This window comes from Sceloporus occidentalis, unplaced genomic scaffold (assembly GCF_023333645.1).
Source record: "Sceloporus occidentalis isolate IW3139 unplaced genomic scaffold, rSceOcc1.0.p SCAF_57, whole genome shotgun sequence".
NCBI lineage: Eukaryota > Metazoa > Chordata > Lepidosauria > Squamata > Phrynosomatidae > Sceloporus > Sceloporus occidentalis.
Genome location: NW_028317037.1, coordinates 1,745,019 through 1,772,444, shown reverse-complemented (window position 1 = coordinate 1,772,444; position 27,426 = coordinate 1,745,019). Strand labels below are relative to the sequence as shown.

General features: G+C 43.9%; 2 protein-coding genes across 2 annotated transcripts in view; both read right to left on the bottom strand.

The window, feature by feature from the left end:
• Positions 1-1,877: 1,877 nt before the first annotated feature.
• The window catches only part of LOC149287678 (uncharacterized), a 122,149-nt gene continuing 96,600 nt past the window's right edge, over positions 1,878-27,426 (bottom strand). Inside the window, exon 2 of the mRNA XM_089492610.1 lies at positions 1,878-3,092. Within this exon, the coding sequence (XP_089348736.1) occupies positions 2,191-3,092 (902 nt within the window). The 3' untranslated portion in view covers positions 1,878-2,190. The remainder of the gene's footprint in view (positions 3,093-27,426) is intronic.
• On the bottom strand, positions 18,588-19,949 carry LOC149287680 (uncharacterized). The gene has a single exon (XM_089492515.1). The coding sequence runs from the start codon at positions 19,947-19,949 to the stop codon at positions 18,723-18,725; it is 1,227 nt and encodes a 408-aa protein (XP_089348641.1). The 3' UTR covers positions 18,588-18,722.

Sequence of the window (27,426 nt, the reverse complement as noted above, 5' to 3'; positions counted from 1 at the left end):
GATGCCCTGATGCCATGTGCTGCTTCACATGACGCAGCCCCAAACGAGTGCTGAATAGATGTGGCAATGCAGCTATGGTGCCCTTTCTAGGGTGCAAAAAGGAGCTGCTTTTTGCGGCTCCTTTTCGCACCCTCGAAAGGCCAGATCAGGACCACAGGGTGAGCCTGCAGCAACCCTGATCCATTGGAAAAAGGGGTGACTGCAGGGTGTCCCTTAGGGGTGGTCTGTAGAGCTTCTCAGTTAAGATGATAGTGAAGGATCTCAATGCAGAAAGAGGCCATTCCCCTTCTTGATCTTATGGACAAAGGGCAATAAAAGACAGATAATAAAGCTGCGCTTACACTGTAGGATTAATGCAGATTGATGGCTCCATGCTTTGGAATCCTGGGGGCTATACTGTATATACTCATGGATTCATAGAATCGTAGAGTTGGAAGAGACCACAACGGCCATCCAGTCCAACCCTATTATGCCATGCAGGAAATCGCAATCAAAACATCCCTGACAGATGGCCATACAGCCTCTGTTTAAAGACCTCTGAGGAAGGAGACTCGACTGCACTCTGAGAAAGGAGTGTGTTCCAGTGTCAAACAGCTCTTACTGTCAGATCCTTCTTCCTAATGTTGAGGTGAAGTCTCTTTTTCTGGAGCTTACATCCATTGTTCCGGGTCCAAGTCTCTGGAGCATTAGAAAACAAGCTTCCTTCCTCCTCAATATTACATCCTTTCAAGTATTTAAACAGGGCTATCATATCACCTCTTAACCGTCTCTTCTCCAGGCTAAACACCCCCAGTTCGCTAAGGTGTTCTTCATAGGGCATGGTTTCCAGACCCTTCACCATTTTAGTTACACTCCTTTGGACACGTTCCACTTTCTCCACATCCTTTTTAAATTATGGTGCCCAGAACTGGACACATTATTCCAGGGTCTTTCCTCTGCTCCACTTTCCAGGAGGGAGGGGGCTCCTCGAAGACCTTTTTATATTTGGATCATGATCCCTTCCATGGCCATGCCTCTCTTTAAGGGAACCCCCGCCCTCTTTTCTCATAATAACCCCCAAGTACCTGGGCCCCAAGGAATCCTCCGAGGAGGAGGCAAGGAAGGGAAGAGGGAGAGGAGGCCTGGCAGCCCCGTACCTTTCTTTGAGGGAAGAGGGGCTTCCTTCCTTCTTATAACCCCCAACCCCCCCCCCCCCGAAGATCCTCAAGCCATTCCTCTAAACGAACGAGGGTTGTCCCCCATTTCCATCCCTCAGAACAGACTGTGAGGGCAGCAATGGCTTCAGGTCTGAGTCTGAGACTGCGCATGCACACATACATCCAAAGGCCCCTTCTGATCATGTGCAGGGACCACCAGGGCCTTACTGCTGCTGCTGTTTATTCCACTGGTGGCCTTTGAGGGAAGGAGGAGTGTACGAGGGTTCAGCAGCCTCCCCTTCCTTCCTTCCTTCTTCCTTCCTTCCTTCTTTTGAGGAAATTTTTGAAGAGGCCGCAATGGAGCCCAGGAAAGGCAGGAAAGGAAGGCTCTGCTTTGGAAATAGTAGCTCTGTGTATACTGTAGATAGATAGATAGATAGATAGATAGATAGATAGATAGATAGATGTGTGTTTGTCTCTGCTGTTCTTACAGCTGGGAATGGAGCTGAGGATTGAGGAGAGAAGAAAGTGTCAGTTTTGTGCATATTCACAAATTCTGTGCATCAAAGAATCCAGTGTGTTGAAACAGCAAAGACCTTTATTGAAAACACATATCAGAAATATGTTTAAGCCAGAACTGCCAGAATATATTGAAACCCCAAAACCTAAAACTCCACCTTCTACCAAACCCAGCCCCCACCTACAATTCCCACCATCTATCCCTCAAGAAGCAAGCTCCCTTTCTGTTACTACTACCAGCCAACATTCCATATTCAGAATGCTATCATTGCTATACTTGCCAGTTGCAACAAATCCCAGCCCCCCATCTAACTAACCTATACCATGACTCATAATCCCCAGCCAAATTTATAACCCAAAACAATTATCTATACTAGCAGCAATTAAAACCTAAACTTAACAAAACATAACATTAAAACATAAACAGACATATGGACAGAAAAAAATGTACAAATAAAATCATGAGGGCCTTTTCTTATCACTGCCAGATTGAAACAGTATTTTTGTATTCCTTCTTTACAAAAATAATGTTCGTTCACTGCTTGGATGTGTGTGGCTCCTCTCCTGTGTAGCCTCTCTGGTGACTGAATAGGCCTGACCTCCAAGAAAAGCATTTTCCACAATGCTGACATTTGTATGGCTTCTCTCCTGTGTGGATTCTCTGATGTTTCAATAGGTTTGACTTCAAAGAAAAACAGTTCCCACAATGCTGGCATTTGTATGGTTTCTCTCCTGTGTGGATTCTCTGGTGTGTCATTAGGCTTGACTGCTGAGAAAAACATTTCCCACAATGCTGGCATTTGTATGGCTTCTCTCCCGTATGGACTCTCTGATGTCTCACTAGGTGTGACTTTGACAAACAACATTTCCCACAATGCTGGCATTTGTATGGTTTCTCTCCTGTGTGGATTCTCTGGTGTGTCATTAGGCTTGACTGCTGAGAAAAACATTTCCCACAATGCTGGCATTTGTATGGCTTCTCTCCCGTATGGACTCTCTGATGTCTCACTAGGTGTGACTTTAACAAACAACATTTCCCACAATGCTGGCATTTGTATGGCTTCTCTCCTGTGTGGATTCTCTGGTGTGTCATTAGGCTTGACTGCCGAGAAAAACATTTCCCACAATGCTGGCATTTGTATGGCTTCTCTCCTGTGTGGATTCTCTGGTGTGTCACTAGGTGTGTCTGCTGAGAAAAACATTTCCCACAATGATGGCATTTGTATGGCTTCTCTCCTGTGTGGGCTCTCTGGTGTGTCACGAGGTTTGACTTTTGAGAAAAACCATTCCCACAATGCTGGCATTTGTATGGCTTTTCCCCTGTGTGGACTCTCTGGTGTGTCAGTAGGTTTGAGTGCTGAGAAAAACATTTCCCACAATGCTGGCAGTTGTATGGCTTCTCTGATGTGTGGACTCTCCCATGACTGACAAGTTCTTCTGTAAAGAAGGACAATGATAGATAATACTGAATATCAGAGTTAAGAGAGGAAAGTGTTAGCTCAAGATTTAGCCCTATGTTTACTCCTCCCTATTTGATATTAAATTAAGTTGGAGTCAGATTCCAATAAGTCATTGGCAAAGTCAGAGTAAGGGGGCTGGGACCTGGACTCAAATTTTGGTGAGGGTCAAGTGCCAGGGAGCAGCCTTAAAACATCTATAAGACAGGCATGGACTACTGATGAGGTTTGGAGGAGATCTCAGGGGCAACCGTATTGCCTGGGGGGGGATGAAATAATATTTTGCCCCCAACATCCAACAGCATCTGTTTAGGGCAGAGGAGGCCATTTTGCCACTGTTGGGCCCTCTCTGAGCCATTGCAGGCCCAAGGGAGGGCTTTCCCCCAAGAAAACTCTCCAGAGCCTTAAAAGGATAGAGGAAGGGCCAAAAATGGTAGGAAACTTGCTCAGGGATGTGCTGAGTAGCATTTGGGTGTGGTAAGCATTAATCTCCATGGCTTCTTTCCACAAAGTGCTAGAATTGGCAGTTTAGGATGGGGTATTTAGAATCCTTAGAAACTTGAGAGCAATAGTGCCTCACTGAAGTACAGATTCAAATATTCTACAGGATGTTGCTATCACAATTAAACTAGGCTTGAAAGGGATCTAGGACTCCTAGTAGACCGCAAGTTGAACATGGGCCAACAGTGTGATGCGGCAGCTAAAAAGGCCAATGTGATTCTAGGCTGCATCAATACAAGAATAGTTTCTAGATCAAGGGAAGTAATAGTGCTACTCTATTCTGTTTTGGTCAGGCCTCACTTGGAATAATCCTGTGTCCAGTTCTGGGCCCCACAATTAAAAAAGGATGTTGACAAATTGGAGCATGTCCGAAGGAGGGCAACCAAAGTGGTGAAGGGTATGAAAGCCAGCAAGCTCTATGAGGAGCAGCTTTGAGAGCTGGTTATGTTTAGCCTGGAGAAAAGAAGATAAAGAGTGGATATGATATCCATGTTTAAATAGTTGAAAGGGTGTCATCTTGTGCAAGGAGCAGGCTTGCTTTTTTTCAGCTACAGAGAAAAGGAGACAGCACGATGGATGCAAGTCACAGGGAAAGAGGGTCCACGTAAACATTAGGAGGAACTTCGTGACAGTAAGAGCTCTTTGACAGTGGAATATACTCCCTTAGAGTTTGGCGGAGGTCTTTAAAGAGAGGCTGGATGGCCATCTCTTGGAGGTGATTTGAATATGTATTTCTGCATGGCAGAAGGGAGTTGAACTGGATGTCCCTTGTGGTCTATTCCAACTCTACGATTCTATAATTCTAGTTGAACCATAGTGACATGATAATACAGTATGAAAGGGCCCTCAGTCTTTATAGAAAGAGCAATGGATTCAGGTTCCTTACCTACAGAAGCCACATTCTCATAATTGTCCATCATTACATAATTGTACATAAGTCTCTGTTTCTTCGTCAACAGATTCCATTCCTCCTCAGTGAAATATACTGCCACATCTGCAAAGGTCACCTGAAAGAGAAAATAGTCCTCATCCAGAGAGTGACTAAGCAAAAGGGGAGGGAAGCACATGGTGCATCCAAATATTATTTCATCACCTCAGAATTCAGTCCAGGAAATAAACTTTAAATTCTGTTAGCAAGCAAAAAGCTACTGTCTTTTCCTCCCTTTTTTATTGTGGTAATATATCTCTCTTTTTACAAAGCTTGCATTTTTACAACAAGATAAATAAAAACATATATCAACAAGCTACAAATCTGTTATATATTAGGCTTATACCTGATAACTCTCCACAAGAAACTGTAAAAAAGTTTTGTTTCTTTTACCTCTCCTTGAGGTATTGAGCAGCCGTTAAATAAAGTCTGACAGCTTCCCAATCCTTTTCCCATTTAACCATATCCTTCTTGTTTATTAATGCTGTTAATCTGTCTAGATCTTTCAATTCCCGGATTTCGTTTTGCCAAGTCTCTATTTGTGGGGTTATTATAGGTAATTTCCAGTTCTTTGCTATTATCCTTCTGGCAGCCGATATTAAGTATAATAATATTTCCCAATATTTCCTTTCTTCCTCTGGGTCTAGTAATGAGGTTTTGTTTAACAGATATATTTCTGGTCCAAACTCAAAATCAATTTTTAATATTAACTTTATTTCCAAATGAATCTTCACCCAAAATGACTTTATATATGTGCTTTGCCACCACATATGTAAATATGTACCCATTTCTTTTTGGCATCTCCAACACCAGTTATCCTTTACTTTATATTTTTTTGTACTGAGAATGGTGTTTGATACCATCTATTTACAACTTCAAAATAATTTTCTTTTATTTTTTGTGCTACAGTAATTATTTTGTTTTTAATCTAGCTTCTTCCCATTTTTCCAAGTCTAAATTGTATCCCAATTCTTGTGCCCATTTTATCATCGAACCTTTAATTTCCACTTCTTCAAGGGATCTTTTCAGTAAGATGTTATATATTTTACATAATATATCTTTTTCATCTTCTTTCATTAATATTCATTATATTTTTTCTCAAAACCAAATAAACTCTTATCCTGTGTAAATCTGGCTTGGTAGACCTATTGTGACAAGGTCTATCATGCATATGATGAATTGGGCACAAGGCCATGAAGGTTCATGTTGAAAATCTCTTCCATTTAGTTGGTTTCAAGGTGATACAAGATTCCTTTGCATACTGTTGGGCATGCTTTGATGGTGAATTCCTGCATGGCAGGGGTTGGACTTGATGGCCCTTGTGGTCTCTTCCAACCCTACGATTCTATGATTCCTTCTTTAAGTTGAATATAATTCAACCAATTCATATGGCCTAGTTTAGTTATGATTTCTTCCTTTAATCTTAATATAACATTTCCTTCATTATTATGAGTTAATATGTCTCTGATCTTTTCCCCATTGGCCTAAAAAAGCCTCCTATGGGGAAACCCAAAGTGGAAGTCCAATGTAAAACATTTTTTCACAGTTAGCCAGTTATTAATGAAAGGTTTCCTCAATAGATGTTCTTTAAAGACTTTGTCCCGTTTGTGCCTATCATACCCATCATACATATGCAAAAAAGCTACTGCCTTTGAGATCCAGTTTGTCTTGAATCTTTTAAATATAATATAAAATATAACAAAAAATATAATTTAGACCATGGCTGGGATACTGAGGATGGATTTGGATACTGGCATTTCCAACACATATATAGTACATTTAGCTACAAAAGAATTATGGTGCAATTAGCCATTTCTTGCCAAATTTCAGAGGAAATGTCATTTGCCTAAGAGGGACGCCGCCACGGACAAAAGAGAACAGCACATATTTGGAGGAAAGGGCACAACTTTATTAGCATAACAAAAGGTATATCCCCAATCCATAAGGTAGGGTTGGCTCCAATGCATGAGGTCTGGATCTGTCATTCATCAGCCCAGTGCTGAGTGGATGAACCCCAGTGCTTGGTCATGGCCAAGCTTCGGGATGGCAAGGGATTTCTTTTACGCTCCTGTACCAACGGTCGCCCAAGCGATTGATCACATATCCGCAGATGTGCATCGACACATAACTATCCCTTGCCACCGGGGACGCTGTGTTGATGATGCCCCCGCAATGGCAACACCGCCTCTCTTGCAGCACCTCCGTGTCTGGATGGACTCCCGATCCAGTGCTACGCAGCCCTGGAAACCACGCCCACCAGATCCAAGACCTATGCAACCGCCCCACAAAGTTGTGACAATAGCCCAACCCACATAGGGAGGGTGGGTGGGTGAGCTCCTTGGCAATGGCGCCCGCCTTGCCGCCTCGTGGGCCTTTTGTAGGCCCACGAACCAATGGGAGGCCTGGAAAGGGCTGCAACGCCCGCCTCCCGACCCTTCCCCAAATCAACGGGCGGCGCCATCCGATGACGCCGCCCAATCGGCGGGCCCTTCCTCCTGCGATGTCTGCTGGGACCTGTAGTCCCAACAGCGCAGGTGGAAGTCCTGCCTATGGTCCCCCCCCGGAGCCAATCACGGCTCGAGCGGCCCCCGCACCAAGGCTGCTGGGAGCCGCTTGCCGGGAAGGACCTTTCCCACCGCGGGGACGTCCCCCAGCGGCAACCGGGCCGGCCCGCCGAGGTGGGTGGCCTCCTTTTTAAAAAACAGTTCTGGGGAGCACTCTGGACTTGAGGGCCACTGGGCCCACCCCCAATTTAGATCCAGAGATGGTCTCCCATATCCCCAACATTTCACAGACAGGAAAAGCAAGGCACATGTGCACAAGCAACACCCGAAGGCGGTGAAGATGGCCAAAGTTGTTTATGAGGAAGATCACACAAGCTAGGAAGGGCACAGCAATTTGCTTTTGCCTCAGCCTCCTGGCAAGGGAAGACCCTGGCAACTTATCTCCTCTCCCCCCTTTTGAGTTGATGGGGTGCAAACACCTTGGAAGTCATTTTGCAGCAACTCAAGAGAGCTGAGGAGAAGGGGGAAAGTGGGAAGAGGAGAGAGAAACTGGGACATTTTTTAAAGCCCCTGAAAAAGTGGGGTGACAGAGGATTAACCAGCACTTTCTTTGCCAAATTGGAACAATATGTTCTCCACTCACTTTCATGAACTGGCCCAACAATGACACAAATGAAACTAATAGTCAGGATGGCAACTCACCGAAGAGTTGTTGTACTTCAACAGCCTCTTTCTCTTGGAGCCCAACTTCCTCTGCTTGGCCTCTGTGTTGGCCATTAGTTGGGCAGGGGAGGGGTGATCTTGGTGGCACTGCACTTGGGTCTCTTCCAGCAAAATATGTCCCAAAGCTGTGTACAAGGAGACCGAGATGAAGTTCCTGAGAAAAGAGATTAGGGTTAGGCTTGGTTTGTCAAGAAATCCTGCATCACTCAAAGACACAGAGAACAGCATGCTGCTAGTGAGATACTCAGGTGACATATGCCTCCTTTGGGCCAATGCAGAGGTGGGTATCTCTTTCCTCCCTCTTCACCAAACAAAGCCCCATGGACCTAGCATAGCTTCACTGCAACTCTCCTACACAACACATACTCCATGTTAAAACACTTTTGACGTTGCTATGTTGCGCAGCACGTGAGGCAACACGTTAACATATGACGCCAGATACTCAACCTTGACTGTAGTCAGTAGATTGTGAGCTGAAGAAACACCTGTCGCTTTCTCAATGAGCAAAGAGACACTGTAATCTTCTCTCAGATAAGGCTTTTATTCATATAAGAAGTTCCAGCGTGTACAACACTATATACATCGACACCACCCACACCAGTAACAACCCACTCTGAGGCACACACTGTCTCACTCTTCCTCAGTGACAGTTGAGAATGACAGTTGACAGTTGCATCAACATTCCAGTGATGCACTGTTTAAATGCTGACACATCTAACTGCCACTAGAGCTGTCAATGACTTCCACAACAGCTCCACCTAGTGGCCACATGCATGTCACTTCCTCAGACCTGTTCTCCATGGTCCTGACACTCCATGCCTTGTGAGAGTGGAGGGGGGTCAGGGGATGGGGAATTGGAGAGGACCCTGGCTATGTCCCTGGAGCTAGATGTGAAATGAGCGCATCATCTGCTGAAACCTCCTGACCTCCCCAGTGGCCCTCAGAGGAGAAGGCCTTCCTTTGGCTTCTGGCTAGAGAAACACAGCTGGAGGCTTCTCCAATGCCTCGCACCCAGCACTCTCATCAGGCATGGAATGACCATGGAGCATGGCTTCCACAATTCCCATTTTTCATTTTGTAGTCCTTCTAATTTCACATCTATTTTAAACCTCTCCCTCATTTGACAATAAAGATACCAGTGACAATCTAGGCCAGATTCTTTAGGTTCGTCTTGTCTTTTGATCTCTAGTTTTCCTTGCGATTCTTTCAGGACATCCTTGTATCTTAACCTTTCCTCCCGAAAAGAGCCTCATGCGGCAAACACCATAAAGGTATTTTTGGACCTGTATTCTACACTTGTTTTTCCCCCAGATCTTCAAAAGAGCTTTTCTTACTAAATGATTTCTGCTTTCTTTATGAACTTTCTCTTTACCGTAAATTAGGTATCCATGCCACCCAAATCTTAAATGTTCACCCTCTAGACATAACAATTGTTCTTTCTCTAACAGAACCCATTCTCTAATACAAACTAAACAACAAGCAGCATAATAAAGTTTTAAGTTTGGTAAACCCAGACCTCCTCTACTTTTGTCATCACAAAGTATTTTCGTTTTTATCCTAGCTCTTTTTTAATTCCAAATACATTTTGAGATTTCCTTTTGCCATTGATTCAATGGATTTTCATTCTGGATGATGGGTATCGCTTGGAACAGAAACAGCCTTTCAAGAAGGAAACTCATTTGGATGAGTGATATTCTTCCTAATAGCGATAAGTGTAATTTCCCCCATTTTTCTAGGTCTTTTCTGATTTCCTTCCATGTGTCTCATAGTTATTGTGAAATGGATGTGAGTTTTTATTTGTTATATTTATTCCTAGATATTTAACTTTCTTTCCCACTTTCAATCCACTAATTTCTTCCAGGATTTGCTCTTCCTTTCTCCCATATTTTTTGTCATTATTGTTGTTTTGTCTCTGTTTCCTTTTAGTCCTGAAACATATTCCAATTCCACTATTACATCCATCAATTTTCTTATGCTCTTTTCTGGGTTCTCCAGGGAATACAAATGTTGTTTGAGAAGACTCTCATTTTAAACTCAATTGTTTTTAATTTTTATTCCATTGATCTTATTTTCTAATCTTATCCTATTATTCAGTGCTTCAAGGATCAGAACGAACAAAAGGGTGATAGTGGGAAAGTTTGCTATTTACGTTTAGAAATCTTAAATTCTTCTTTTTTTATAGTTAACAATTTGTTTGGCTCTTTGATCTTTATACATTGCCTTTATCCATCTTAAATAAAAAGCTCCTCTTTAGATTTTTTCAGGTCTTGCAAATAGCATATTCCATCCTATGTTATTGAAGGCCTTTTCTAAATCGACATAGATAAGTGCAAGTGTTTTTCGTTGTGCCTTTCAAAATATTCAATTATATTTAAGATGTTTTGTATGTTATCACTGAGTTGTCTGTGAGGGAGAAATCCCGATTGGTCCTTTTGAATCCAGTCTTTTTTTAGTCTATCAGCCGAAATCACAGAAAATAATTTATAATCCATATTTAATAAGGAATTTACCCTATAGCTCTTTATCTCAGTTGCATCTCTATCTTCTTTTAATAGCAAAGTTATATTAGCTTGTTTCTACATTTTAGGATAATGGTTGTCTTTGATTGCATTTATCATTAATTTCAGTGGTATTAACAGTTGATCCTCAAATACTTTATAATAACTGGCAGTGAAGCCATCATTCCTGGTCTTTTCCCCTTTTTAACTTTTTCTTATTACTTCGATGATTTCTGCTATTATGATCAGTCCATTTAATATATTTCTTAGTTGGTCTGAAAGTGGCTTTAAGTTAGCTTTTTCCAAAAACTCCTCTATTTTGGCCCTAGAGGTTTGAGATCCTTTATACAATTTAGCATAGAATTCTTGGAAGGTCTTCGTAATTTTATTTTGGCCAGTAGCTAATGTTGAATCTTTATTTGTTTAATGATGTTTCTTTCTTTTAACTTCCTTATTTTATTGGCAAGCCATCTTCCTGGCTTGTTTGCTTGCTCAAAATTCCTTTGTTTTAGATATCTAAATTTCTTCTGGATTTCCATTGCTTCTTCTGTATAGGTTTATGAGGGAAGACTGCATCCTGGATTATGCTCATTTTTGGGATATGTAAATTCATTTTTAAAAACCCAGTGGAACAAATACCTCACAAAGCTCTAGCAAACAACACGGACACACACAGTCCCCACACAAAGGACTGACTGGCGCACTGTGTGTCTGGGGTCTGGAAATCTCACTTCCACCTTCTGGGAAGACAGTGCTGCCAGAGACTGAATTTGGGGCTTTATGCCTGCAAAGCATGGGCTCAGTCTCTCAGCTGCAGCCCTTCCACACAATCCTGGACTGAAGGATTTAAACAAAGTCCTCTTTCAGCTCCAGGAATAAAGACCTACCTTCAGTACAAAGACCCTGATTCCTGCAGCCCCAGAAAGGCCTCTTCTGCAGTCCTTTATGGCTGGAGCTTCCCTGGGTCAGAGGCCGTCTCCTCAGCCGTAGAGAAGGGTTGCTCTGAGTGCGAAGGAGGAGGAGGTCCACAGGGCTGAGGGAGGGAAGGCAATGGGGAAAGGTCAGTGCCAATGGCCATGGAGGGCAGAAGGTGACAATGCCTAGGAAATGCCTCTGAGTCCCAGCCATTCTAGGAATGAGTGGCAGGAGTGAGTCCAGGGGGCTGAGGGGGTCTCCCTTCCCAAAGGGGGAGGCAAGGACTGGTGGGACCCTCCCCAGCTAGGGCCCAAAGGGAGGGTCTCTTTCCCCACCTCTCTGTCCCAGCCCCCAAAGCCCAGCCTCCCACTGGCCCTGTGTCCCTGCCTCCCTCCCTGCCTCCCTCCCTTCCTTCCTTCCTTCCTTCCTTCCTTCCTTCCTTCTTTCCTTCCTTCACCCCAAAATAGAGGGCCAGAGGCACAAAGGGACACACTGCCTTCCTTTTGGCCCAAGAAGTCTGGCCTCCTTCTGACTCTGGAGCCTCAGGAGAGAAAGAGAGACCTCTGTTCAACTGAGGCCTCAGAGAAGGTTCTGGAACATTATGCCTCACACTCACAAGCAGCACAAAATGGCTTCCAGAACACAAAATGGCTGCCTCTTCCTCAGTGCTTGTCAGTTGTCAGTTTGAGGCCTTCAGGGGAGAGAGAGAGAGACTGAGGGAAGAGTGGAAGGAGGTCCTGGAGGGAGGGAGTCTTTGGAGATATAGGGCCTTCCTGAGATATTCGGTGTTCACTTCCTAACAAAGGGGTTTCTGGCCTCATAAAGGATTTGGGGCAAACTGGATCTGAAAGACAGTAGTAGCCATTTATCTTGCCAATGGGAGTTAAGGTGTATTTCCTGGACTGGATCTCCCAGCATCCACATGGCCAAATGTAGTTTTGTGAGACATTGAGCCTTCTCTGTCAGAGAGCTCTGGGGCCACAATACACTCCGATTCCCAGGATTCCCTAGCACTGGGCCAGGGCAGTTAATGTGCTCTCAAACTGGACTATTGCTGCCGTGTGTTTTGGACCTTTCTTGGCCGCAAACTGTCCATAGCCTGCAATGCATCTCCTAATTCTGTTGGCAGTCCCTCCCTCCCAACACTTTCTCATTTTCCCCCAAAACCAGCGCAAAGCTGGCAGATGGAAAGAGGTTTTAAAGCAGCATTTAAATCTGCAATATTTGTTTTTAAAAGACTAAATGTCCCAAATGCTATCATCAGTTGTGTAGCTATTATTACAGAAAGACGTAGAGTGCAAACTCCTCAAGTACCTTTATTTTCTGGAGTGAGATGGGCTTTTCCAACTGACTCACTGTGATGATCTCCGGTGGTCCAAGCAGCCAAACCACGGCCCTGTAATAATAATAATAATAATAATAATAATATACCGTTCTCTCTTCAGCCAAAAGGCTATCAGAGTGGATTACACATTGTTAATTAAACATTTAGATATTATGGCTCTTAGCGCAGCAGACCCTTAAATTCCTTAAATCCCGCTGCCTCCATCCAGTGAATTATAAAAGGACTTCCCTTAACCTACACTGATCTTCCCAAGCATCAACCGATCCAAAACACGTGTAAAAGGAGCTTCGAGTAGTAGATACTCTAAGGAGGTATTTATTATACATAACGAAATATAACTGAAATATAAGACATACAAGATATTAAGAATCTTGCAGGTACAATATTTGTAAGGATATAATATTCAATTCATACAAGCTATTAAAATAATAAATAGACCTAAGCGTCCAATTCTGAGACTAACTTCCAAGATCCGCTCTTTAACTCTCTCTCTCTCAATCTCCAACCGACACAATTCCCCCAACTGTCTCTTGGTCTCTCAGGCCTTATATCTCCTTCTCATGGAAGCTTCCAGAAGAACTTTTATCTTGCTCTCTGATTGGTCAAGAGAGCCTTCCGTAGCAGTGATGTCATTCTGCATTTGCATAAACCTCCCTTTTCTGCCTGAAGAAGACCTCCATTGACTGGAGCCCAGTCATTGCACTTTCCCAAGGCAAGGCTTGCACCTATTTCCCAATGTTGTTCTTGGTGTCTGCCTTCCAGTTGTTTCCAGGTCTTATGGTGACCTTATGGGAGTCTCTGAAGGGGTTTTCTTGGGAGGTTTCTTCAGAGTGGGTTTCCCATGGCCATCCTCTGAGGCTGAGAGAGTGTGACTTGCCCAAGGCTTCAGTTCTTTTGGAAGCCTTTTTGCTTTATCTTCTAGAAGGCAGCTGAAGTGTTGCTTCTTGCTCTGAAGAATGAGAGGAACCTTCTGGCATCCAAAAGGCTAACATTCTCTGGATTTATGTCTAATAATAATGTATATATAGGATTGCAATCCCTGTTCATTTATTAAAAGTTTTATAGGGCACCCCATATCATAGAATCTCATAGATATGTCCCTTAATAGCAGTTAACCATATTAAACAGTATATAAAACAAAAACATGAAACAAGCTGGACAAGGTAACTGTTACATGGACTTGTAATTGGTTAACTGACCGAACCCAAAGGATATTCAACAGTGGCTCCTTTTCATCCTGGAGAGAAATGACCAGTGGGGTGTCCAGTGGGGCTCTGTCCAGGGCCCAGTGCTATTCAACATTTTCATCAATGACTTGGATGACAGAATTGGGGGCATACTTATCAAATTTGCAGATGACACCAAATTAAGAAGAGTAGCTAATAACCCAGAAGACAGGATCAAAATTCAAAATGACCTGAATAGACTAGAAAGCTGGGCCAAAGCTAACATAATGAAATTCGAGATGGAGAAATGTAACGTATTACATTAAGGGTGGAAAAATGAAATGCACAGATACAGGATGGGGAACACCTGGCTGAATGAAACTATGTGTGAAAGGGATCTAGGAGTCTAAGTAGACCACAAGTTGAACATGAGTCAGCAGTGTGATGCAGCAGCTAAAAAGGCAAATGCAATTTTTGGCTGCATCAATAGAAGTATAGTGTCTAGATGAAGGGAAGTAATAGTCCCACTCTATTCTACTCTGGTCAGGCCCCACCTAGAATATTGTGTCCAGTTCTGGGCCCCACAATTCAAAAAGGATGTTGAGAAACTGGAGTGTGTCCAAAGGAGGGCGACTAAAATAGTGAAGGGTCTGGAAACCATATCCTATGAGGAATGACTTAGGGAACTGTGGATGTTTAGCCTGGAGAAGTGAAGATTAAGAGGTGATATGACAGCACTGTTTAAATTTTTGAAGGGATGCCATATTGTGCAGGGAGCAAGCTTGTTTTCTGCTGCTCCAGAGAACAAGAACCGGAGGAATGGATGCAAGCTCCAGGAAAAGAGATTCCACCTCAACATTAGGAGGGACATTGGGACACACTCCTTCCTCAGAGTGTATTGGAGTCTCCTTCCTTGGAGGTTTTTAAATAGGGGCTGGATGGCCATCTCTCACTATGCTTTGATTGAGAGTTCCTCCATGGCAGGGGGGACTGGATGGCCCCAGTGGTCTCTTCCAACTCTATGAGTCTCTAATTCTCTGATTCTGAGATTACAATGGGACAGTCTCAATGCTTAAGGTAAGGAGCAGCAACCTGAAGTCACAATAGCGCTATCTGAATACTTCAGGCAAGGTGCATCAGCCTGAAATCAAAATGGGCAGACTCAGTGCATGAGGGTAGGAGCATCAGCCTTAGGTCACAATGGGCCATTCTCAATCCTTCAGAGAAGTTGCTTCAGGCTGAAGTCACAATGGGCCAGTCTCAATCCTTCAGGTAAAGGGCACCAGCCTCAACTCATAATAGTCCTATCTAAATCTTTAAGGCAAGGAGCTTGAGTCTGATATCACAATGGGCCAGTCTCAATCTTCAGGAAAGGAGCATCAGACTGACGCCACAATAGTCCCATCTTAATCCTTCAGGTTTGGAGCATCAGACTGAAGTCACAATAGTCACATCTTAATCCTTCAGGTATGGAGCACCAGTCTGAAGTGACCATAGTCCCATCTAAATCCTTCAGGAAAGGAGGATCAGCCTGAGGTCAAAATGGGCCAGTCTCAATTATTCAGGTAAGATGCATGAGCCTGAGATCATAATGGGACAGTCTCAGTCCTTCAGGCAAAAAGCATCAGCCTGAGATCAAAATGGGCAGACTCAGTGCATGAGGGTAGGAGCATCAGCCTTAGGTCACAATGGCCCATTCTCAATCCTTCAGAGAAGTTGCTTCAGGCTGAAGTCACAATGGGCCAGTCTCAATCCTTCAGGTAAAGAGCACCAGCCTCAACTCATAATAGTCCTATCTAAATCTTTAAGGCAAGGAGCTTGAGTCTGAGATCACAATGGGCCAATCTCAATCTCTCAGGCAACGAGCATCAGCCTGAGGTAAAGGGCCAGTCTCATTCCTTCAGGTATGGAGCACCAGTCTGAAGTGACAATAGTCCCATGTAAATCCTTCAGGAAAGGAGGATAAGCCTGAGATCACAATTGGCCAGTCTCAGTCCTTCAGGTAAGGAGCATCAGCTTGAGATCACAATGGGACACTATCAAGGCTTCAGGTAAGAAGCATCAGACTGAGGTCACAATGGTCAGTCTCAAAATGGCCGCTGGACCACAAAATGGCTGCAAAAACACAAAATGGCCACCTCAACCTTAGCACTTCACAGTCGGCAGTTTGAGGCCTTCAGGAAACTCATAATGGAGGATGTAAGGTCCCTAAAGTCAGAAGTGACCCCAAACAGGATTTCCCAACCTTAACAATACCTAAAGGTTTTCCAGATGCTCTAATATAGAGACTCCCTGAGATAGTCAGTATTCGCAAGCAAAGGAGGGCCAAGAGAGCCCTGGAGAGCCTTGCCTTGAGTGGCTCTGGATCTCTGGTGCCCAAGAAACTACAAATCCCAGGATTCCACAGGATGGAGCCAGGAGAGTTAACACAGTTTCAAACTGGAATATTTCTGCAGTGCAGATACAGCCTGAGCTGGTTTTAAAAGGGTCGAAGCACCCAAGTCTGGTTTTTACCCTCTTAATATGGTTTTACTTTCAAAAAATAAGCACTTTGATTTTCTGTCTAATCCTTATTTTTGTTGTTGTTTGTTTGTTTCTATATTTGTTTCTTTCATTCTTGGTAATGTGAGATGGTCTGCTTTGTCAACTTCCTTCATCCATAAAAATCTCTTAATAAGAAAACTGAGGAGATTTTAAAAACCTCCCAAAGGGGCTCCTTTTGGCGTAATTTTGGTGCAATTGTCCTCTTAGTGGCCAAAGACCGATGTTTCTGAAGAAGAAGAATAAGTCTTGTATTAAGACTCTCCTCCCCATTTCTGGTCCCTTTTAAAAACCCATGATCCCCAGAAGGAGCAGAGCTGTGTAATAAGAAAACCCTCTCAGGAAATATACACAAAAGACACACAAAGGGACACACTTCCTCCCTTTTGGCCCAAGGAGCCTGGCCTCCTTCTGACTCTGGAGCCTCAGGAGAGAAAGAGAAGCCTCTGTTCAACTGAGGCCTCAGAGAAGGTTCCAGAACATTATTCCCTCAGACACAAGCAGCACAAAATGGCCCCCAGAACACAAAATGGCTGCTGGAACACAAAATGGCCACCTGAACAAATGTCTACTAGAACACAAGGAACAGGGACTGGGATTCCAGCCAATCAGGGCCAGGGATGGTGGGAGGGTGGGGACTCTAGCCAATGGCAGCACCTCAGAGTGTCCTCAGGAGGCAATCATGTGTAAAATACATGTCATAAAAACATCACAAAGTATAGACATTCCAATTGCAGCAATTGCAGGGCAGTTATGCTGTTATGACCGGAAGTAAACATATATACAATTATAATTATATCTACATGCTGATGTTGACCAGAACCTGGGGGGTGTATACATGCGCATTCATATGTACTTGCATATTCCTCTATGCATTTCCTTATGTTTAAATTGTATGCAAGTAGAAGAGTATATATAAATATATAAATCATATACATATGATCCAACATATATGTGTACATGTGTTTGCATCTCTCTCTCTCTCTCTCTCTCTCTCTCTATATATATATATATATATATGTATACACACACACACACACACACACACACACACGTACACATGCACACGTTCAGACAGGTATCAATGGGTATGTATAGATGTATCTATGGGTATCGTATGCAAGATGTATAGACTTGAAACATTCCATATATATAGATGTGTGTGTGTGTAAGCTCTTAAAAGTATAAGTCTGAGTGCACTTAGATAGAGATGCCTCCATATATATATATATATATATATATACACACACACATACACACATACAGATGTATATGCACAAACACACATGCCACACCCATCTGTTGTTGTCCATTGTTCTGGTCCGTTGTTCCAGGTGATGCTGGAGAAGAAGCCCTGCCTCCAATGGAACCAGAGGCTGCAGGCAGTGACCAACCCCCCATATTTTAACCCAAACCTTACGGCTGGCAGTGGATAAGAACTCCAAAGCCTGTCTCTTATAGTGGAATCGTAATGGGTTAACAAAGGAAGTGTGTTCCCACTGCTTGGTTAGTTCTCTTTCCGCTTTCAGGGATCAGTGCAGAAGCTCCAGAAGGTGAAATGAGAGATCAGACAACTGTCACCAATCTAGGTGTTCTTCTTTACATCCAGAGTGGTGAGTAAAAACAGAATTGAACTATAAAACTTTTAATCAGACACATAAGAGACCAGATCTGGGTTCAAACACTTTGTATGTAACATTTATTCTAACATTAGGGACATTCATTCTAATATATTACATATCAAGAGGCCTCAATCATGCACACATTCATACAGTGCTCATGCACACAAATCTTCCCAGAGGACCATTAGTTTTCTGAAAGAGCGATGGGTGCCAGTTCCAGCTGATTTTGGCGCACTAGCACCATGGTTTTGAAGATTCCTTTATGCTTCTTAATATGTGAATCATTTTTCCTGATGAGTGACTTCTTGTTCCCATTCCGTTCTTGTTTTGGTGCTCTTTACGTCAAGTTGTGTTATACACAGGCCATTATTCATTTAGTACATTCAGTTTCATGTCCTTGCATTACGGTGTCTTTATCTTTTGCACATTCCTTTTCGACTCAGCAGTTTGAGCTTTTCTTGCTTCCCTGTGCCAGGTCCTTCATCTCATCCTTCATCTTCTAATTCTGTCACATTCACACATAACACACCTACCCACCATGTCTTTCTGTATGGCAGGGTCTTGGACTAGAAGGTGCTTGTGGTGCCTTACAAAGCCAGAATCCTATAAATCCATGCTTTGTCATCCTGTGTGTCGGGGGTTGGACTGCATGGGTCTTGTGGCCCATTCTTATTCTAGAATTCTATATATATATATATTAAAAAAAAAACAACTACAACAACAACACAACACAACACAACAACATACAAAAATCAATAACTTTATGAACAGACAACCCTTAAAAACAAAATCACAAGGGCTTTCTCTTATCACCAATGCATTGAAAATATTTTTCTTGTAATACTTCTTAACAAAAACAGTGTTAGTTCACTGCTGGCATTTATGTGCTTTCTCTCCTGTGTGGACTCTCTGGTGTATCATTATGTATGACTTCGAAGAGAAACATTTCCCACAATGCTGGCATTTGTATGGCTTCTCTCCTGTGTGGACTCTCTGATGTTTCACCAGGTCTGACTTCTGAGAGAAACCTTTCCCACAATGCTGGCATTTGTATGGCTTCTCTCCTGTGTGGACTCTCTGATGTCTCACTAGATGTGACTTCGAATAAAAACATTTCCCACAATGCTGGCATTTGTATGGCTTCTCTCCTGTGTGGACTCTCTGATGTATCACTAGATGTGACTTCGAATAAAAACATTTCCCACAATGCTGGCATTTGTATGGCTTCTCTCCTGTGTGGACTCTCTGATGTATCACTAGATGTGACTTCGAATAAAAAGATTTCCCACAATGCTGGCATTTGTATGGCTTCTCTTCTGTGTGGACTCTCTGATGTGTCACTAGGCTTGACTTCTGAGAGAAATATTTCCCACAATGCTGGCATTTGAATGGCTTCTCTCCTGTGTGGATTCTCTGATGTTTCACTAGGTGTGACTTTGAAGAAAAACATTTCTCACAATGCTGGCATTTGTATGGCTTCTCTCCTGTGTGGCCTCTCTGATGTGTCACTAGGTTGGGCTTCTGAGAAAAACCTTTCCTACAATGCTGGCATTTGAATGGCTTCTCTCCTGTGTGGACTCTCTGATGTATCAGGAGGTTTGACTTCTGAGAAAAACTTTTCCCACAATGCTGGCATTTGAATGGCTTCTCTCCTGTGTGGACTCTCTGATGTATCAGGAGGTTTGACTTCTGAGAGAAACCTTTCCCACAATGCTGGCATTTGAATGGCTTCACTCCTGTGTGGAGTCTCAGATGTGTCACTAGGTTTGACTTTAAAGGAAAACCTTTCCCACAATGTTGGCATTTGAATGGCTTCTCTCCTGTGTGGACTCTTCGATGCATGACAAGGACTGGCTTATAGGCAAAACATTTCCCACAATGCTGGCATTTGTGTGGCTTCTCTCCTGTGTGGATTCTCAGATGAATCAGGAGGTTTGACTTCTGAGAGAAACCTTTCCCACAACGCTGGCATTTGAATGGCTTCTCTCCTGTGTGGAGTCTCAGATGTGTCACTAGGTTTGACTTTAAAGGAAAACCTTTCCCACAATGTTGGCATTTGAATGGCTTCTCTCCTGTGTGGACTCTTCGATGCATGACAAGGACTGGCTTATAGGCAAAACATTTCCCACAATGCTGGCATTTGTGTGGCTTCTCTCCTGCGTGGCTTCTCAGATGAATCAGGAGGCTTGATGTCTGAGAAAAACCTTTCCCACAACCCTGGCATTTGTATGGCTTCTCTCCTGTGTGGACTCTCTGATGTCTCACAAGGTCTGACTTTGAAGAAAAACATTTCCCACAGTGCTGGCATTTATGTGGCCTCTCACATGTATGGACTCTCTCAAGACTGACATGTTCTTCTGAAAAGAAAAAAAAAGAACAATGACACACAAGACTGACTCTCTGAATCAAGAGAGGAATGTGTTACCCCAAGATTTAGCCACCTGTTAACCCTTCCCTATTTGATATAAAATTAATAAAGTTGGAGTAGGTGCCCTGAATTTAGCATTTTTGCAGGTATGGATCCCTACTCATAGGAGGTAGCAAAGAAGAGATTGTAGGAGAACCTGCCTTGAGAAAATGAGTGGATTTAGCTGCATGATCCATTTATGTCTGTAGAGGTTGAAGGGATTATGGCTAAGGAATGGGACTGGAAGGAAATAGTCAGAAAAAGGCTCTGAGAATCAGTGTGCTAATCCCTTTTGTCTGAGGTACTTGCACCAATAATAATTATGATGCTGATGATTTATTTATAGCCTGCCCAATCACAAGGAATCCGGGTGGGTTACAACAATAAAAATAAAGAGAATAAAATAAAATACAAAAATAAATACAATACAGTAAAATAAAACAGAGCGACGTGAGTTACAGTAAAATTCACAGTTAGGCCTGATGGAAATTGGGCCTGTCTTTTTCACTCCCTCCTAGGTCTGATGATGACAGTTGGGGCGGAGGGAGGGCTCTTCTTTTTGAGGCCAGAATATAATTTTAATTTAATTTAATTTAATTCTCCTCATTAATTTAAGAGAAGAAGTGATGGACAGAGTGAAGGAAGTCACAGTAAATGGGGAGAGCTTAAACCAAGCCCTCATTGCATTAAATTTGGTTTCAGACCATTCTTTCCTCACCCAGGAAACATTCTAAAGCAATTTAAACCTTTCGTACCCTCAGTTTCTGCCACTAAGGAACAATTACAGCATAAATATCTGCTCCTAGTGGCTGTTCTTCAGCCTCAGTCCAGTTGCAGGCAAACACTCTGCTCCCTATTGCATGGGGTAAGAAAGCCAGGGTACCTTTCCCAAACAGAATTTTAATTCGGGCTATGTCCGGGTCCAATCTTATGTAAATCACTGCTGAATCTATTGGCCAAATCCATCCCAGATGTAGCCTGGGTCCGAGGCATGCTCAGCCATCCCCCTCTTTTTTAAGCGGAAGCTTCCAACATTAAAAAATGGCCCTGAAGTGCTGCAGGGATTTGGGCTGAATCCAGGATGGATTTGGCTGGTGGATTCAGCGGAGATTTACATATGATAGGACCCGGATGCAGCCCGAATCAGAATTCAGTTCAGAAAAGTTAAGCTGGCTTTTTTATCCCATGCGATAGGGTCCTCTGTCGGTTTACATGGCTAAGCACCTCAATACACTCTCCAACCCCACTTGCCATGGGAGCTACAGTGGTACCCCGGGATACGAATTCACCGCGTTACGAAATTTCCGGGGTACGAAAAAGTTAGATTTAAAAAAACTGTTCCGGGTTACGAAGGATTTTTCGGGTTACGAAGATCTTTTCGGCGCGTTTCGGCGCGAAATTCAAAGCGCGGCTAGCGGCTAGCGGCTTTCCAGCGGCTTTTCGGGTTGCGAAATGTATCGGGTTACGAACGGCGCCGCGGAACGAATTAAATTCGTAACCCGAGGGAGCACTGTACTGACTTCTCTCCCCATTCCGGATTCTCAGCAACTGGGATTGAGATCCATCCAGGCAACATATTACCATTAGGAAAGGCTTACATTTATTCACCACTCCCACCTTTGTTACCTAATTCTCTCTGTGCATGTGTGTTCATTTTGCCTTTCAAATGCCTTTGGAGTTCTGTGTGATTGCAGACCTGCTATAGCTTTGCTGGATCCTGAGGTCACTGTTGCCTCAGTCAAACTATATCTCCCCTTTGAGCTAAGTATCTAATTCCCCTAAAAGCATAGCACTTGCAGGTGTCTTCCCCAAACTCCAGCATTTCAGGTAAAAGACCCTAAGCAAGCTCAGGTAGGAAAAAGAAACATTAGAGAAAAAGGAATTTTTGTGTTGCCTTTCCTTTCTTCATAGACATTGTTCATAATTGCTAAATGGAAGCCCTTAATATGTCTGAAAACCAGGGCCTGAACCGGTTCTCACCAGTTCAGTTCTTAAAACCTGTCAGGTTGGTGGCTGCCTCCCAATCCCCAAGGCCCCTCTCTTGACCCTTCCCAGAGGTCCTTTCCTGTCCACATACCTCACCTTATTTCCCCTCACCTTCCCACTAGGGCCCTCCGTTCTGGTAGTCAAGCCTGCTGTCCCAGCCCAGGATTTCCTCTGCCCCATCTAGGATTCGCCCCTTCTCACTCGCTGCCCCTCACTCCTGGAACCTTCTTCCCCCGCGAGCAAGAGCCATCACTTCATTAACCAGCTTCAAAACGGAGCTGAAGACCATCCTGTTCAGAGAAGCGTTCCCAGGCATTGCATAATTGTCACTTGCTATTTGATGTTCTTTTCTTGTCTGTTTTATTGAATCATTTCCGGTATTGCTATGTATTTTATATGTATTATCTTAGTAGACAGGCCCCTTAGCCACCACCACTCCCTTCTCCTTCTGTGTCATGTCTTTTTAGATTGTAAGACAGAGGGCTGGGAACCGTCCAATTAAAAAGATTGTATGTACAGCGCTGTGTAAATTTATAGCGCTTTATAAATAAAGGTTAATAATAATAACAACAACAACAACACAGAGCTAGGCAATCCTGGCTTTGCTCCTGCTTTCCTTTCCTGGCTCCCAGAGACCTGATTCCCTTCCCTTTCTCCCTCCACTCTCCAACCTTCCCTCTTGCCTAACCGCACTGCTTCAGCTTTCACCTTCAGCATCTCTTTCCTGCCTTTCTGTTTTTCCCATTCCCTCCATCTCTCTATCACAGACACACATCCACAGCATGTGATGCACAAAAGGGACACTCTGAGTCCCATTTGTTCAGAAAGGCAGGATAATCAATATACAAATAAGTCATTGGGAAAGCAAGAGCAAGGGGGCTGGGACCTGGACTCCAATTTTGGTGAGGGTCAAGTGCCAGCCTTAAGGCATCTATAAGACAGGGATGGCCTAATGATGGGGATGGGGGGGTCACACTGGCCCACAGGGGATCTCAGGAGCAACCTAACATTGTATTGTCTGGGGGTGAAATGAAATACTATTTTCTCCTCAGTATCCCACAGCATCCCTTTGGGGAACCAGAGGCCATTTTGCCACTATTGGGCTCTCTCTGAGCCATTGTAGGGCCAAGGGAGGCCTTTTCCCCAAGAAGACTCTCCTGAGCCTGAAAAGCCTGGAAGAAGGGCCAAAAAAGCCAGGAAACTTAGGACCTTTCCAGAAGGGCACCCTAGTACGTACTGTGTACGTACTAGGGTTGCCCGGGGGCATCTTTTTCAGACGCCCCCAACCCTAGTACACACACAGTACGTACAAAATGGTGGCGCCCATTCTACATGCAGATGGTGATGCCCATTAGGATGTCACGACTGCGCCGCATTCAAACGGAGCGGCATGGACGTGACGTCCTGGTGTCATGAAAGGGCGCTTGTGGCGCCCTTTCCACGGCGCAGGAAGGAACTCCATTTTGGAGCTCCTTCGTTCATTTGTGTCGCTGGTGCAGCCTTTAGAGAGCTGCTCCAGCGATACAAAAGAGAAAGGTGCAGAGTGGCCCCTTTCTCCTTTCCACGCCACTGTTGGGGTGTCTTTGGGGCTTGAAGCCCCAAGGACACTTTTTCCAGGCCACGGCATGGAAAAGTGGTGGACTGGGGCCTCAGGGCTGCCGCTGTGGCAGCTGAGGCCCCGATCCGTTGATGAAAGGGGCAGGTACAGGCCACCCCAAAGGGGCAGTCTGTAAACCGCCCTACTGAGGGATGTGCTGAGGAGCATTTGGGGGTGAAAAGCATTTATCTCCATAGTTCCTTCCCACAGAATCCTAGAATTGGCAGTTTAGAATGGGATATTTAGAATCCTTAGAAAGCGGAGAGCAATAGTGCCTCACCAAACTACAAATTCCAAGATTACACAGGATATTGTTATGACAATTAAACTACGTGTGAAAGTAGCTTAGGACTCATAGTAGACCACAAGTTGAACATGAGGCAGCTAAAAAGGTCAATATGATCCTAGGCTTTATCAATAAAAGTATAGTGTCTAGATCAAGAGAAGTAATAGTGCCACTCTATTCTGCTTTGGTCAGGCCTCACTTGAAATAACCCTGTGTCTAGTTCTTGGCACCACAATTCAAAAAGGATGTTGAGAATCTGGAGAGTATCCAAAGGAGGGCAACCAAAAAGGTGAAGGAACTGAAAACCATCAAGCCCTATGAGAAGTGGCTTAGGAGCTGGCTATATTTATCCAGGAGAAGAGAAGGTTAAGAGTGGATATAATAGCCCTGTTCAAATATTTGAAGAGATGTCACCTTGATGGATCAAGCTTGCTTTCTCCTATTCCAGAGAAAAGCAGAGGAACAGTGGATGCAAGCCACAGGAAAAGAGATGCCACCTAAAGATTAGGAGGAACTTGCTGACAGTAAGGGCTGTTCGAGAGTGCAATATACTTCCTCTGAACGTGGTGGAGTATCATTATTGTTATTATTGGCCTGGTACAAATGGGCACTTTGTGGCATGCCGGCGGTGATTTTAGGGTTTGGGAGCATGCAGTAACTGCACACTCCCAAAGCCTAATACTTATGGGCAGCACAATCTTGACGCAGTGCCATCCATACGGCGCATGCATCCATGACGTGTCTTGTGTGACGCGTCCAAACAGCATGGTGCATAAGACATATCACCGTGACGCTCCAAGGTGCAAATGGCGCCTTGGTGGCATCACAGGAAGGAGTTCCATTTCTGAGCTCCTTTTGGCTGCAGATCGTTCTTGCAGCCATGAGGTTGCTGCGGCAATGATCCGGAGGAGAAAGGGACAGCCTGTGGCCACCCCTTTCTTCTAATCTGTACTGAGCCATTGTTATTATTATTAAGATTTATTTCTAAAGCGTTCCTTCTTTGGAGATCTTTAAACAAAGGCTGGATGACTATCTGTTGGGGGTGCTTTGAATGTGTATTCCTGCATGGCCAGGGGTTTAACTGGATGGCCCTTGTTGCCTATTCCAACTCTATGATTCCATAATTCTAAAGTAGAAACATAACACCATAACAATGTAGTATGAAAGGACCCTCAGTCTTCACAGGAAGGGCAGTGGAGTCAAGTTCCTTACCCACAGAGGCCACATTCTCATAATTCGCCATCATAACATCGCTGTACAGAAGTCTCTGCTTCTTTGTCAAGAGTTTCCATTCATCCTCGGTGAAATATATCGCCACATCCGCAAAAGTCACCTGCAATAGAAAATAGCCCTGATCCAGAGAGTGACTAATAAAAGGGAAGGGAAGCACATGGTGCATCCCAAATATTATTTCATTACTTCAGAATTTATCCCAGGAAACAAACTTTAAATAATGTTAGCAAGCAAAAAGCTACTGCCTTTGAAATCCAGTTTGTCTCGAATCCTTTGTGAGGCTACAAGCCCCTCTGTTTGGAAGAGAAAACTGAATTTCTCAGGCAGGCTCCATGCTTTTACAAAGGAAAACTTGTAGGTGTTGATAAGGTAAAACATGCCAATGCTGTCCCAATTTAAAAGATATTTTAAAACCTTTGTTGGAGGTAGCAACCTCCAATAGTACAGGTCCCATCCATTGGCCTTCTCTTTATCATTCTCCCGTGAAGCCTAAAATGTGGTATATTCACATCCATATAACATATCCGATATCCTAGTTTTGTGGATTTGGGATGCTACTGCTATATGGCCAACATGGCTCCCGCTGGATATGTCAATTGTGTGTGTGTTTGTGTAGGATAAAATCTGGGAAGCAAAGCTCTGAGTTTCTGACATTTTCTGGGTGTCAATAGGAAGGTCTTTTCACATCATCCTGTTTCCCATCCATTTCCTCCTGGGTTCACCCCACTCCATTTTCTTCCAGAGCCCCCCAGCTCTCTGTCCCCTCCAAGGGACTGACCGGGTCTGTGGCCTTCAAGTATGGCCTCCTTTGGAGGAAATGGTGAGCTAACAGGGAGGGCTGAAGGACAAACTCTGCCAGAGCTGGAGAGCCATGGTAGCTGCATTACTGGCTCTGGTCGAAGGTGGGGCAGCCCTTGAGGAGGGTGAGGAATGCCTGGAAAAGACACCCCAGCCCCACCATCACCAGAGGTTAGAAGTCAGGTGCTCTGCCTTCCCTGAGGCCATCTCAGTAGCAAGAGCCCCACAGAGTGAGAGTCCAAAAGGACAGGGGGCTACCTGGGTCTCGGACATTTCCTATCCCTTCTTGTTCCTCCCAGGAACGGTCTTGTGCAGTTGCTTGCATGGCCAGAGGAATGGAGCCCATAGCAATGTGTTGTGGCTGGGAAGACCCATTTCCGTCCCACTGACCACTGGGGCTGAGCTCTGAGGGGGTGAGAGGAGAGGGTCAGGGGGCTGTTGCCAGAGGAAGGGACACAGACCAGGTTCAATGCTGCAATATCTTTCACACAGTTGGTCCCAAGGGTGCTGCAAAATCCCTCTGCACACAATCACTACATCTTATAAGTATAACCCATCCAATCATATTTGATTCACTATTATTCAGTCTGAACCATGAAATGATTTTCATTACCATGATAAGGGCCTGAATCATACTATTAGTCTCAGCCCAAGAAGACCTATTGATCCCATAGGATTTACAACCATGTGTGGAATAAGCTGAGTTTCACAAGTATTGTGATTTCACATAAGCAAAACTGCCTCTGGTCCTCACCAGAGTAGACCCACTGAATAAGCTGAATTTACCTATCTGTTGAAGAATCGTTTAGTAGTTGATTGAAAGGGTCTATTCTAGCTCGATATACACAATATATCATATATAAACCAAAGATAAGATATAAACAAAATAACTTAGGCTATGGCTGGGATATTGAGGATAGATTAAGATATTGACTATAACAAAACATATACTACATTTAGCCACCAAAGAATTATAGTGCATTTCTCCATTTGTTGCCAAATTTCAGTGGCAAATGTCATATTTAAAAAACAGTTCTGGAGAACGCTGTGGGCTTGAGGGCCACAGTTTAGATCCAGAGATGTTCCCCCATATCCCCCAACATTTCACAGATGGGAAAAGAAAGACACATGTGGACAAACAACACCAGAAGGTGGTCAAGATGGCCAAAGATGTTTATGAGGAAGGTCACAAAAGCAGGGAAGGGCCCAGCAGTTTGCTTTTGCCTCAGACTCCTAGCAAGGACAAGTCCCTGCCCCCTTCTTT

Excerpts from the sequence above, each read along its gene's own strand:
- LOC149287680 (XM_089492515.1), bottom strand. The coding sequence starts at position 19,949 with ATGCATCGAAGAGTCCACACAGGAGAGAAGCCATTCAAATGCCAACAT.